This window comes from Condylura cristata, unplaced genomic scaffold (assembly GCF_000260355.1).
Source record: "Condylura cristata isolate star-nosed mole 26May11 unplaced genomic scaffold, ConCri1.0 scaffold00054, whole genome shotgun sequence".
NCBI lineage: Eukaryota > Metazoa > Chordata > Mammalia > Eulipotyphla > Talpidae > Condylura > Condylura cristata.
Genome location: NW_004567155.1, coordinates 748,908 through 762,507, shown reverse-complemented (window position 1 = coordinate 762,507; position 13,600 = coordinate 748,908). Strand labels below are relative to the sequence as shown.

The window sequence follows — 13,600 nt, the reverse complement described above, 5'->3', positions numbered from 1 at the left end:
TCCGTTTTCTTTTCCGTAAAATGGGGGTACTAACACTGGTGATATTGGGGAGCCCAGGGAAAGCTCTGGAACTGGGCTTCCCCGAGGCAGGGCTGAGTAAAGGTGAGGGGCGAGCTGAGGCGGCGGTCCAACCGCCCCCTGGCGTCCCCACGAAGGGCCAGCCCGGGAACCGAGGGTGCGGGGTGCGCCGCGGGGGGGGGCAGCCTGGGAGGCAAGGGGCCGCGGGGCGGCTGAGTCATCGCCTCCAGCGGGGCGGCTCTGTTTACCCTTTTCCTTTAAAGGGTTTATAGGAGCAGGAAGTGACCGCGGGCTCCGCCTGGGTTCCCAGGGCTGGGGGTGGGGCAAGCAGAGGGCTCCTGGGTCCGACCTTTGGACACCCCCAACTGTACCCGGGATGGAGCCTGGAAGAGCCCGGCCTCCAGGGTGGTGAGACCCCAAAGCGAACGGGCACCGGCGGGCACCGGGCAGGTTCCTGAGGCGCAGCCGCAGCTGGGGAGCCACATGGCTACAGCAGGAGCGGCGTAGTCCGCGTGCTGCTGCCCTCCCTGCGGCCCTGGGCCGGTCCCCTCGGCTGCCAGAGCCAAGGTGGCCTCAGGCCACTGCAATGCCGGGTGGCAGCTGCTAGTGACCTGGCCGTGTGAGGGGCCTGGTGAGGGTGGAAGCGCCCAGAGGTTTGGCACAGGCTGGGCAGGAGTGCCTGGTGGTCACTGTGCTTTCCGGCTGGCTGTGCAGGCCAGAGGGTGGGCCGGGCACACACGGCCCCTCAGAACAAGGCAGGACCTGGGAGGGGGTACATTCCTGTCACTGGGGCACCGGGCAGAGCTGGCCAGTCGTGGCTACGAAGGGCTCCAGTGGGCAGAGGCCACTGACCTGTCCTCCCCGAGCACATGGCTTCAGGGGCTATAGGGCAGTGGGAAAGCAGGACAAGCCACCGGGGACAGCTGTCACTGTCCCCAGGAGCCTCAAGGAGCCTCCTGGGTGCCCAGCGCTCTGCCCAGAGCCCTCTGAGCTGCCCACCAGTGTGGTCAGTGGGTCCTGGGCTCCAGGCACACCGCTGACACTGGCACCACTGCAGCACCCACTGTCCCTGACTGGCTGCTGCCCGGCCTGCAGAGGAGGGGAGCCCCTGGAGGGGCCCGCGGCAGGTAAGCCAGACCTGGAGGGCAGCAAGGGCTGGGTGCCGCATGCCCCCCAGCTTCTCACAGGTCCAGGGACGGCAGGGACAGGCTCGGGAAAGGGCTGTGGGCAGCCAGGGGCACCCGGCACAGCTCCCCGCTGTGGGCGGGCCTCTGGGAGTGGGCCAGGCTCCTCGGCGGGGGCTTCTGGGAACCGAAGGGCAGGCCTGGGGCCGGAGGTGCCTGCTCACCGCCTGCCCCCCAGGCCCACAGGCCCTCCTGTCGGGGTGACACCCTGGGGAACCTTGGGCCCACAGTCTCGGGGGGCTGTACCACAGGAGACCCAGGACGAAGCAGAGACAGGGCGTCCGGTCTCAGAAGCTGCTCCCACAGGCCAGCAGGCACCTGCCAGCTGCGCCCCCTGCAGGCAGAGCGGCCCCTCCCGCCTGAGGACCAGGAGCTAGGAGGGTGGGCCGGCCCACGTGGGATCTTGGGGGGCCCTCCCCAGGCCAACTGACATCCAGAAGCAGGTCCCTGGGCTCCCTGCGGTGGCTGCTAGCTGGAGAGCGAGGGGCCTCTGGCCTGTGGCCCCTCCACGTGCCCCCATTGCCGCCTTGGACCTGTGGCTGGCACCCAGGCTGCATCCAGGGCTCTCGGGGGCCCGCCTGAGGGGATCCCGCACCCCAGGCTGCAAGTGGCCTCAGCTGCCCGGCCAGGACCTCGGGTGCGGGCGGCCTCTCCGAAACGCCAGACGTCATCTGCACAGCGGGAGGCTGCGCCTCAGGCTCCTGCCCGACCGGCCCAGGACTAGTCAGGGCCCCACGCCGCTTCCTGTGGGCGGAGGGGCGCCCGCCTCCTCAGGGAAGTCCTTCGGGACGGGACGCAGGGCACCCCGGGTGCCTCCCCCAACTCTGCCGCCACGGTCGCCACCAGGCAGCCTGAGCCCGCCCCCGGCCTCGTAACACGGCCTCTCCCAGATGGATGAGGGGCGGCCGCGGCGCGGCCTCGAGCTCCGGCCTCAGGCTCACGGCGCCCGCCCTGCATCCGGCCCCGCCGGCCCGGCTTCTCGTGACCAGGTCCCGGTCCCGCGTCACTATCAGGCCTTTTCCTACCAGTGAAAATGAACAAAGCCCCACTGTGCGCTCCCACCCCCCGCAGGGGTGACGCCGAGGGGCCGCGAAGGGCCCCAGGCCAGGCAGGAAGAGCCTCCCCAAGGCCCGGAGGGAGCAGCCGTTTCAGGTGGCCCAGCTGAGGTCACCTGTTGCGGGGACCCAGGACCAACCCAGCCTCAGCTGCCCGGTGGCAGAGGGCCAGGCGGGGCAGCCCCCAAAGCCCAGGGGTACTTGTGACCACACGGTGCAGGCTGCTCACCTTCCCCAGGATGGGGGGGGGCTCCCCTCTCGGCCCCTCCTGCTCTGCTGGCTGACAGCTGGGTGGGACCAGGACGGAACCTGGCCCAGGAGCCTGTCTCCTCCCACCCTTCAGGCCCCCCCACGACCTGAAGGTGGGCCCTGGGCTGCTCTGGACGGTGCCCAGCCCACCCCGGGTCACTGGGGTCTCCCTGAGGCGCCCCAAGCATGTGCGCGGGACATGGGGCGCCACGGCTTCCGTCTCAGAACCAAGGCCCGGACTGCTGGGTGCCCCGAGAGGCCCTGGCCTGGAGGGTGGTTGGGGTGTGGCTTCTTCCAGCCTGGGGAATCCCCTGGGCGCCCCTGGGAGCACGCCGCTGGCCGTCAAGGAAAGTGACTTCCGCTGCCACAGCTGAGTCAGCGAGGCTGGAGGCCAGTGACTGGTGGTGACATCAGGGGCGGCTCCGCCCAGGGTACAGAGGTGACTGGCCCGGGAGGGTGCCTGGGCCTCGTCCCCCTGGCAGGGCGCGCCCGGGGCTGGCGAGGCCGCAGCTGGAGGTGGGCCCGAGGCCCTCAGACAGCCGAGGCTGCTCGCAGCAGGCAGACAGGTGTGGGCGGGGCGGGGCCGGGCCGCCTGGGGCCAGGCCGGGCGATGCCAGATTGCTGGGTCCTGGGTAGCACCTTCCCTCCAAGGGACAATCTTCAGCGCCATCACCCCGATTCTGGGAAGTCCGTCGCTTTGAGCTGAGACTCACCAACGCCCCGTGCTCGCTGAGGCCCCACCCCCAACCCCTCCCAATGGCTCCCGACCCCGTGGTGCCCCACAGCACCCCAGAAACTGTGTGAAATCCCTCCTGCTCCCCTGGGCTCAGCTGCTGGAAGGTCCACGGGCCTGGAGAGTCTCTGCCTGACCCCCAGCCCAGGGGTGGGGTGCTGAGGCTGGGGGTGGGCTCAGCAGCAGCAGCGGCCACTGCCACAGGCACGTCAAGACGCTGGCCCCTTGGTCGCAGGACGACGACGGGGCAGCGGAGGCCCAGAGCGCGGGAGTGGCCCCGGGAAGAAGCGGGCCGTGTGCCCCGCACCCCACCCACAGCCAGGGGGGCCCCAGCAGCGGGCACCCACCAGTGAGACCGCAGAGCCTGGAGTGGGGGGGCTCAGCTCTACCCCAGGGCGACAGCCCGCCACGCTCTACATGCCAAGGCTGTGGCTGCCCGAGGGCGGCCTGTGGGTCCGCCCCACGTGGCCGCTTGCTGCCCCCCCCAAGCGTGTGGACGGTGCCGCACTGCCTGCTGGGAGTCCCGCGGGGCCCTGCCGGCAGGATGGAGCCCCGGCCGGCCGTGGCCTGCGGTGCCCAGGCCCAGGTGCGGCCCGCACGCTGCCCCAGAGACGGACGCCGGCACGGACTCCGGTCTCACAACTTTAATAGAATATGCTAACTATTCTGTACAAATTGAAAACACGTCCTCAGGTACAAACAGGCGAGCGAGGCTGACGCACAGGCTGCTCGCTGGGGCCCGACCCGCCACAGGCACCTGGACGCGCCTGCCCAGCCCCCAGGAGCCCACAGCCCACCTCTGCCCACGCCCTCTCTGCAGCCGCCGCGACAGCTCTCGCCTTGGCGCGGGTGGGGGCGCCCCCACGCAGGCTGAGCCCCTTGCCGAGTGCGCGCCCCAAGCCCCTACAAGCGTGAGGAATAAATAAATACGGGGGGCCTCAGAAGCAGAGGCGGGGGCGGCGTGCACACGGCACCACCCGCTCACCCCGAGGGAAACCAAACCAAAGCAGGAACACGCCAAGGACACCAGGCCCTGCCCGCCGCCCGCTGCCCCGGAGGCCAGCACAGAGGCGGGGCCGCGGGCACCAGGCCGACACCCCCGCGCCCAGACCACGGCCGGGCCCGAGGGTGCGGGCGCGCACCTCCCACTGCGCAAGCGCGCTCGGGGCGCCGCCGTGCAGGCCGCGTGAAGGCTGGGGGAGTCGGCGGAGACCACACGGCTCGGCGCGGTCCGGGCGCCGCGGCCTGCTCACTGCTGCTTGCACTCGGAGGGCTGGCTGGGCTCCTTCTGTCAAGAGAGGACAAGCGGGTCAGCGGCCAGGGACAGCGGGGCGGGGTCCCGTGCCGGCTCGGACACCCGCAGGGCGCCCTCTAGGCAGCCGTCTCCTCTGTCGGGGACCGGGCGCCTCGCCAGGCTTCCCGAGCCGGCGGCAGCCTCCGCGCGCCGCCCACACCGAGCAGCAGCAGCTCCCCGTCTGCAACCCGCCCTCAGGCCACCCGGAGGATGGGAGGTCACCCGCCCTCCCAAGGGGACTCGCCGTGCTGCAGGACAGGCCGCGGGGAGGCGTCGCCCCGGCCCGTCACGGAAGGGGCCACTCCCGAGGCCCGTGGTGCCGCTGCGGGGGTCACAGCTGGCGCAGCACGGCCAGGGCCGCCGAGGCTCGGAACCCCCCGGGGCACCCGCATCTGTGCCCACAGAGCCGGCCTTTCTGCTCCCCCCAGGCGGCGCGTACACGGGAAGCGCGAGGGGCGCAGACGTGGAGGATCCACTGGGGAGCCTGGTCCCGAGAGAGCCCCCGTCTCCGGGTGACGAAGGGCAGGGACGAGCCAGGCCCAGGTCTGGGGCGGGGGGGCTGTCACACAAGCCCCTGGGGCGCAGGCAGGGCCCGGGGGCGGGACGAAGTCCAGCAGGCCACGTCACACTGTCCTTTGTGAGGTCGCGCTGGGGTACCCGAGTGGGTCCCACGGCGGGCAGCAGGCGGGATGCCCCAGGCAGCCTCAGGTCAGGAAGTGGGGTGCTGCCTTTTGTGGACAAGGGTAGACGCGAACTTCCGTAACTCGATTTGTAAAAAATGGGTCCACGTGCAGCCAAGGGGCACCCTGCAGGGGACAGCGGGGCGGCCCCACATCTGTTTGCTGGAGCCAGCTGTGCCCACCGTAGTCTGCAGAAAGGGTGACCGGGCCTCACCCACAGCCCATGCCCGCCCCCAGCAGGGACACTTGTGCTTCTAAGTCTGACGCTGCCGGACTCGGGCAGAGGCTGCTGAGGCGCGAGGGGGCAGGTCGGCGCGCGGGCAGGGTGGGGAGGGAGGAGCGCGCGGGCGGAGGGGCCAGAGTGCCAACCTCGCGGACGGCCTGGCGCTCACGTCACCACGGGCGCCACACCGGGGCGCTCACAGCCCAACGACTGCAGCACCTGACACCTGGACTCCACTAGCACCCTGCCCGGCCACTCCCTGGGGTGCGGACCATGCCCCAAGGAGGGCACACAGGCCGGGGCGGCCCCACCCCCACAGCCTGGACCTGCACGTCAGGCCAGGCCAGGCCAGGGCCGAGCAGCTCCGGCACCAGGAGGCCGCTTCCCGCCGCATGGCGTGCGGCCAGCGCTCCTCCCGGTCAGGACACCAGGGCCCAGGCGTGGGCCCTGCCCGCTGGCCCAGGAGGTGTCCCGGCCCCTGAGGCTAAAGGGGCCCGCCGGGCCCAGAGCGCGTACCGCAGCTGTCGAGCCTGATGCCGAAACCGGACGTCGGAAGGGGGCGGTCGGCGAGGGAGGGGCGCCGGCCACAAGCTGCGCCGACCAACAGCCGCTGCCCCGCAGGACCGGCTCCAGCAGCCACGGCGACCTGCCCCTCCCTGGGCGACTGGTGCGGCCGTGGCCTGCGCAGGGGGTGCCTGGACTCTGAGGGGCCCGCCGGTCCCTCCCCACGTCACCGTGCTACCCCGTGACACACAGGCTGACACCCAAAAGATGTGTGCCCCCACCCCCCCCAGGAGTCCTGAGGGGAGCACGCACCCAGAGGACAGGTGTGTAGAGCGCAGGGTGGGCGGGGACCGACAGCCGGGGCACCCCCAGTCCAGATAAAGGGGTAGGAGGGGCCCACAGCTGGCCAGAAGCGGCCATGTGGGCACGGGAAGGGGGAGCCAGCACACCGGCCCCCGGGGCCTCCCGCCCGAGAGCCTCCCGCCCGCGCCTCTGCCCCTGCAGCAGCTCACTCGCGTGTCAGCTGCGACACCCTCGCCCCGACCCCGGACGGACGGGCCACCCACCGCCCACCCCGCGGAACCCACCTTGGGGTTCATCTCCGCATCTTCCTCGTCTTCTCCCTCCTCGTCACCTTCCAGCTCCTGTGTAACGAGGGGCGAGAGCTGGTCAGGGACCCGGTTCTGTGGACTCACAGTCACAGCAGGTCAGAGCAGCAACCCGACGGAGGAGGGGGCAGCCGGCCCTCGCCACCGCTGGCCGTGGCGCGTCCTCGGACACACTAACGATGCCCGCCGCCACACCGTCTCCACAGGGAACTGCCAACAGGCTCCGACCCTGCTGACCTAGCGGGCCAACGGCCCTCCTCTACTGGGCACATGCACGGCCGCCCTCCGCCCCCCAGGGCGGACCGCTGCAAGGGCGGCATCCCACAGCAGGATGACCTGGGCCCGGGGTCAGCCCTGCCCACTCGAGCAGGGCAAACACCTGTGGGGAAGACCGCCCCTCGTGGCCGGCCTTACCTCCTCCTCTCCTTCCTCGCCTTCTTCAAACTGCAAAGAGCAAACACAGTGCCATCTACACGGTGAAGCGCCATCTGCCCCCCACACCGGCTGTGCACGGCCCTCACCCACAGGGCCGAGCCCTGCCCACTGAGCTGACAAGCTGTGCTCTGTCCAGTCGGGCGACAGCAGCAGGAGACCCCCTCCCCAGCTGGCCGGGCCGCTCATCCACGCCCACAGAGCCAGACATCACATCAGTACCAACGCCAGGTCCAAAGAGCCCCTGCCACCAGCTGTGTGGCACGAGGGGGCAAACCCGGGGCTCTGGGGGCGCGTCCTCCCGCCCGCCCGGGTGGGGCCCCGCGGCCCGCACGTACATTGTCGTCGTCCTCGATGGCCTCCCCCGTGAAGTACAGCACCGCCCGCGGGACGATCCGCTCACGGAAGAAGTGGCCAATTTCGAAGTCTGAGGCCAGTGTGAACTCGGAATCCTCATCCTGAGGAAAAACCACGGGTCAGCGTCGGCAGGAAGGGCAGCGTCCCCACTGTCCGCACGCGAGGGCCCGCCTCTGGGCAGGCAGGGCTCAAGGGGCCAGCCTGGGCCAGACACTTTGCTTCACCCCAGGTGCGGGGCCAGGAGCCGGCCGGGGGGCAGGGAGTGAGAGGGCCTGACAGGTGGGCCCCGGGGACCCGCGGCAGCAGCCTTCCGGCCAGGGCGCAGCCTTACCAGTGACTCTCCGTCTCCAGATGCTGGGGGAAAGCAGAAGAGACCAGCGTCACGCGCACGCCCGGAGCCACCCCGCTGCGGGCGTGCCCCCCCCCCCAGCCTCCAGGAAAGCAACGCCCAGGACAGACAGCAGCAGGGGCGTCTGGGGCGTGCTCAGCGAGGCGGCCCCGCCCGGGAGGGCCGGGAAGGGCACTGGAGGCCGCCCGCAGGGAGAAGCCCTGCCTGCTGGAAGCGCCTGGGCTGCGGCGGCGCTGACCAGCTTCATCAGCAGAGCGGCCATTTGCTGACCTCACTCTCCAGTGCCCGGCAGCACCACAGCCGGGACCACGGGGCGCCAGCCCCTCATGAGGCCAAGTGGCTGCGACGGCCTCGCCCCACGTGGCACGGCCAGGGCCACTGAAAAAGCTCGAGGGAGGACAGGGACTCGACAACCGCGCTCTCCTCCACCCCAGGCCTCCTCAGTTCCACTGTGGACCCCCCTTGAGCCTCCCACACCCCCTCTTCCCCACAATACTGTGGTAGTCGGACAGTCCCATCAGCCCAGGACGGTCCCCAAGGGGGACCGGGGTCGGGAAGAGCACAGAGCTTCCCTCACCACCCAGCACCCTCCCTTGTCTCCCTGAGCTTGATGTGGTCACCTGGTGACTTCACAAAGAGCCACAGTTGGCCCTCCCTGGTGGCCCAGCGGGTGAGGGCACGTCCTGGGTGCGCAACACTGCCCAGACTTCAGAGTGCGGTCCCCGTCAGGCATCACAGCCCGCGGGCCGGGTGCGCACAGCCGAGGCTCTGAGGAGGCACCCAAGGACGCCGCTGCGCTCGGCGCCCGGCCCGTGGCCAGGTGAATGCACACGGCTGACTCGGAGCCACATCGACGGCTGCTGTGCCCCCCTCCCACGCGCACCCGCGCCGCCCAGGCTCAGGAGATGGCCACGCAAGGGCGAGACCACGGACCTCTGGCAGAGGGTGGCGGTCAGCGAGGGCGCAGTCCCCAGCCAGGGGCCCTCCCAGGGCAGCTCAGCTACCAGCCCCGGCGCTTCCTGGCCTCACACGGAGGGTCAGCGGGAGGAGTCCGGCGAGCCCTGGCCGCCGACAGGCTCTGCCTTGAGGCTCCTGACGGGACCCGACTGCGGGGGCGCCCAGGGCACACAGGCCCCTGCGCCGGCTCGGCGCGCAAACAGGCAGCGGATGGGCGCGGAAGCGCAGTTGTGGAGCAAAGCCCGGTGCCCACCCAGGGCTCCCAGCCACCCGCCAGCCCACTCTGTCACGCACCTTTCAGCGGGCTGAAGAAGTTGAAGAACGAGTCGCTGGGCACCTGCCTGGTGACAGTCCTGACGGTGCCTCGGCCCTTGTGCTTCTGCTTCTTCCTGACGGTCTTGACCGTCACGTTCTTCCCCTTCTTCCAGTCGATGGCGCACCTGTGGGCGGCCCCATGGGGAGACCGTGATGGGCGCCCCCACATAGGCGGCCGCGAAGGAAGGTACCCACCCCGCAGGTGACGGCCAGCTGGACCCCGCGGCCCGAGCCCTGCCCGCCCCAGCGCGGGTGGCGAGTAAGGCTCACCGTCTCCACCTGAGAGCAAACCTGCTCCCCGGACACTCTCAAAGCAAGAGGAGCCACCCAAACCCTATTGTCCCTGGGGCTCCACGGCCGAGGTCACCCAAGAGCTCGAGCGGCCGGACAGCAGCGGCAACGGCCCCACCCCACACCACCCAAGCCCGCACCCAGCCCCTCAGGCGCCGCTCGCTCGGGCCTCGGCACCAGGCACAGCCGACCGCCACCACCCCGCGTGCCGGGGCCGCCAGCCCGCACCCGCAAGGGGACGGACCCCGAGCTCCGACCCCGGCACCTGCCAAGGAAGGCGTGAGGTGCAGCCCAGCACCTGCCCTCCCACCCCAACAGACCGCGTCCACTGGTCTCCTGCCTCTGAAGCAGATCCAGGCCTTGCGCTTATACCCACCTCTCCGCGTCGAGCCCTATCACGGCTCTGCTTCAGCTAAGACGGTGAGGCGCGTCCTTACCCGTCACAGTCCACAATCTCGGGGCCTTCAAAGGAGAAGGGGTCGGCCTTGTCGGGCTCCGACTTCATCTTGTATGTCTTCGTCAGGACCGGGTTGCTGAAGTAGTCGTTGGGTCCGAAGTGGAACTCTAACACAAAAGACTGGGAGCGGGAACCAAGCGTGAGCACCCGCCCGGGGGCGGCCTCTCCATGGGCGCAGCCACACAGAGCTGTAAAGACGGCAGACAACTGACAGGTGACCTAACCGGAGATGATGAGCCCCAATGTCCCCAAAGGGCGCCTGCCCACCCGTCCTGGAGCCGGGACAGTGGACACAGGGCGGCCCCAGGGACGTGCCCTCTCGTGAGACAGCTGAGACGCGGAGGGGCCCGGGAGCAGACGTGCGGTGCGGGGGCGGCGAGGCCTGGACACAGATGCACCCGCAGCACCGAGAGCCCAGGCCGGCAGCTCTGGCTGAAGTCTGAGGGCCGCCTCCAGACGGCTCTTCCTCTGGCGCCATGGGGTGAGGGGTGGACGGACACCCCGGCAACTCTGACCAGACCCCCAGCCCCCGCTGTGCGAAGCGCAAACAGGGCACCCGCCTGGAGAGCACAGCGGCCCCGAGAGGTGGGCCCAGCCACACCCCACCCTAAGGCGCAAAGCTGGGGGCTCCCTCACCCCCTGGAGCGGGAACGTCTCAGACGCTGCCGGCAACAGAAGCGCAGGGAGCCGTGGACAGGGAGACCCGCCGGGCCGTCACCACCGTCTCCCAAGCCACCTACAGCGAGCGCGCGTGGCGCCAGAGGCGGGGCATGGGGAGCCGGCACGCCTGCTGGCGGGCGCAGAGAACAGGACCCCCCGCCCCGCAGGCGTCTGGGCAGGGAACCGGGGAAAAGGAACTGGGCCCAAGGGACGCGCCAAGGTGAAACACCTGAGCTACACCTCACACGCAACCCTGGCAACGTGCCCCGAGACACTGCACGGATGGGCAACGGGGCCCCCAGCGCCAAGGGAGCCGGAGCCCCACCGCCAGGCGCCGCAGGCCAGGGGTGCGCACACGGCCCAGTAGAAGCAGATGCGCCGCCAAGCCGTGAGTGGGCACCACCACGAGCCTGCACCCCACAGTGAACAGGCGGGCAGACGACCCAGGCCAGGTCGGTGCCCACCCACAGCGCCATGACCTGTCCCCAGGGCCTGAGACCGAGAGCCACTGGTCAGTCAGTCGCCAGCCGCCGGGGTTACTGTGGCACTGGAATGGAACGCACCAGCCACGCCAGGCTGACAGGTCACGAACAGTGCTGCCTGACACCAGCCCGCTGGCCCGTCAGGCCTGTCCGCAGCTACGCCGCAGAGGCCTCCGCCTCCCAAGCGCGGCGCAGCCGCCAGCCGCCCCTCCTGGGCCGCACTGCACTCACCATGGGCTGTCCGGGGTCTGAAAACTTCACTTTGATGTCCTGCAGGTGCTTCAAGATGGGCTCGTCATACTCCTGCACACCGAGAAGAAAGATAAAGGTTGCAGAGGCCCTCGAAAACCCTCAGCTTCCTCGCCCAGCCACCACCCCGAGGCCCTCCCAGGCCCAAGGGCCAGCTCCCGCAGCAGACCCGGCCAGAGAGCCTGACAGGACCTGGGAGCAGCTTGGTAACTGCCCATTTCAAAGCCCTGCTGAGGGGGATCTGGCGCCTGGGCCAGGGCCCCTCGTGCCAGGGCACCCAGCTCCTGGGTGAGGGCTCCCAGGCGTCGCCCGGTTTGCTACTGCAGCCCGAAGGCAGAGTAGCCACACTTCCCGGCTGAGACCGGGGCATGACCCACAGGAGGTTTGGGGGAAAATGAACCCCTTTAAATGCATCCAACTGTGTTACTCACAACTCCCAACCAAGAAAACGTGAAGGACGAAGCCAAGCGCCCCCAACCAGCAGCCTAGTCCCCGGGCCACACCCTGCCCTCCTACCAGCGAGGCCAAGCAGCAGGCCATGCAGCTCCGCCCAGTGCTGGCTGGGCGTTCCCGGGGGGCAGGAGTCCCCACACCCTACAGAATTTGACAAGTGGCCCCGGCAACTCTAGCCAACAGGGTGAGAACCGGGCTCCGACAGAGTGCGGCGTCCGGGCGTCTCCAGCGCGGCACCGGCAGCCGCCTGCAGGCACGGCCTCTCCTGAGCCCCACCCTCCCGGGACGCTGGCGGGCGGGAGGCGCTGGGAGCGGCCCCGCAATCTGCAGGGAGAGCAGCGCCGCCCCCCACACGTCACACGGGCGGGAGGGAGCCCCATCCACGCGCAACGCCCACCTGGGGAGCGCGCGCCCGCCCCCGCGCCGTGTGGGCCCATCCGGGTAGGTCCGAGGCACGGGGCCACCTCTGGACTTCCGAGCAAGGGAAGCTCAGGCCAGTCGGCGGGCTTCCGGCAGGTTTTACTTCTGTGGTAACTGGGGTCAGGGAACGTCAGCCTTGCTTCCCTCTAACTGGCTCACCGCTCCCCCCCCCCACAGCCTAATAAGGAGGGGAGCCCCGAAAGCCGGCTGCCCCCCCCCAACGGGCCAGCGTGCACACAGCAGCAGGCCGCACGGGCCGCCAGCGGCCCCAATGCTCCCGCGGGCAGCCATGCGCACCTGGACCAGCTCGCTGAGCATGTCCACGTTCCTGAAGATGGTGAACCAGAACTCGGGGATGCCTCTGGGGTTGGGCTCCTCTGCGGGGGCGGCCTCCTTCTCCGCCACGACGGCTTTATCTCTCACATCTGCCTGGAAAGGCGACGGAGCAAAAGCGCGCTCACCTCCCAAGCAACGAGTCGCGGGCGCCACCAGGGGACGCGGCCCCGCACCGCCCCCCTCAGAACGCCCCACCTGGCCTAGGGTCTCCAGGGGCCACGGCGCCCGCCCTCTGCCCAGACACAGCCCCCTCAGGAGGCCGCGCTGACCCCGCCCAGCACGCCACGCAGACTCACGGCCAGCTTCTCTGCATCCTCATCCTCGCTGTGCCACTCGGCCTCTGCGTCCGTGGGCTCCACGTCGCCGGTGACGAACTCCCTCCTCTAGGGACAATGGGGCTTCCTCAGGGGCCGGGCAAGCCGCCACCCCAGCTGAGCGAGTTTGGGAGCGACACCTTGTGCCACCTGATGCCTCTGCGGGCTCGCCGCCAGGCTGAGGGTGGGACCAGCGACCCCGCGGCGCCCGGGGCGCACCTTGTCAAAGAGAGGCTGGTACAGGGCCGCGTACTTCCTCTCCAGGTCGTGAACCTCCTCGTAGAACTTGGCCTCGATGTGGGCACACTTCACCTGCAGCTGCTTCAGCGCGTTGATTCTTCTTTTGACGGCTTTAGGCAGACTAAAAGGGACCGAGGAGAGTGGGCACGCCAGCCAAGAGGGACGGCCATCCGCTCTGCTGCAACACGCCAGGGGCCCCGGCTGTCTCCCGAAGGAGGTCCTCGGGGTGATCAGGAACAGTCATCTGCCGTCCCCAAAGCCGAACTGCAGAGAGGCTCCAAACGGCGCCCTGCTGGCCTGAGCACCCCCACCCCGGCCCCTCCACAGGCCGCTGGTTGACGCCAGCACAGGGACAGGGACGAGGCAGGGGCACTTGGCACGGCCGAGTAAGGCCCGCGGGGTCCCCACAGAGCGCCTCGCTGCCGCCCCATCCACGGTGCCTCAGGGAAAAGGGTCTGCCCAAGACCCCACCCGAGGGGCGCAGAGGCCGGCTGCGCAGCACACAGGCGGGGGACAGCCCCGTGAACAGCCGGCGCCGCCCCTTCCCTGCGTGGGCCACCCCGCCTGGAAACCCCCCGTCTCATGAATCTCCCGGCGCTGCAGAAATGGCACCCTAGCCCCCAGGGCCCTTCTCTCCAGACGCCAGCTGTTGGGTGCCCGCCCCGCCCCGCACGCTTCCTGCGGGCCGGCCTGGGAGCCAAGTGCCGCCCGAGCCTGCAGCAGACGGCGGCGACAGGCCG

The 13,600-nt window shown here is 70.1% G+C and overlaps 1 protein-coding gene across 1 annotated transcript in view; it reads right to left on the bottom strand.

Annotated features, from left to right (window-relative positions):
• Window positions 1-3,868: 3,868 nt before the first annotated feature.
• Window positions 3,869-13,600, bottom strand: part of NAP1L4 (nucleosome assembly protein 1-like 4) — a 16,332-nt gene continuing 6,600 nt past the window's right edge. The window contains exons 4-14 of the mRNA XM_004695034.2: window positions 12,840-12,981; window positions 12,603-12,689; window positions 12,268-12,399; window positions 11,080-11,151; window positions 9,687-9,826; window positions 8,938-9,083; window positions 7,669-7,691; window positions 7,319-7,438; window positions 6,963-6,992; window positions 6,528-6,584; window positions 3,869-4,527 (exon numbers count right to left, since the gene is read on the bottom strand). Coding sequence (XP_004695091.1) covers window positions 4,489-4,527; window positions 6,528-6,584; window positions 6,963-6,992; window positions 7,319-7,438; window positions 7,669-7,691; window positions 8,938-9,083; window positions 9,687-9,826; window positions 11,080-11,151; window positions 12,268-12,399; window positions 12,603-12,689; window positions 12,840-12,981 — 988 coding nt within the window. The 3' untranslated portion in view covers window positions 3,869-4,488. The remainder of the gene's footprint in view (window positions 4,528-6,527; window positions 6,585-6,962; window positions 6,993-7,318; window positions 7,439-7,668; window positions 7,692-8,937; window positions 9,084-9,686; window positions 9,827-11,079; window positions 11,152-12,267; window positions 12,400-12,602; window positions 12,690-12,839; window positions 12,982-13,600) is intronic.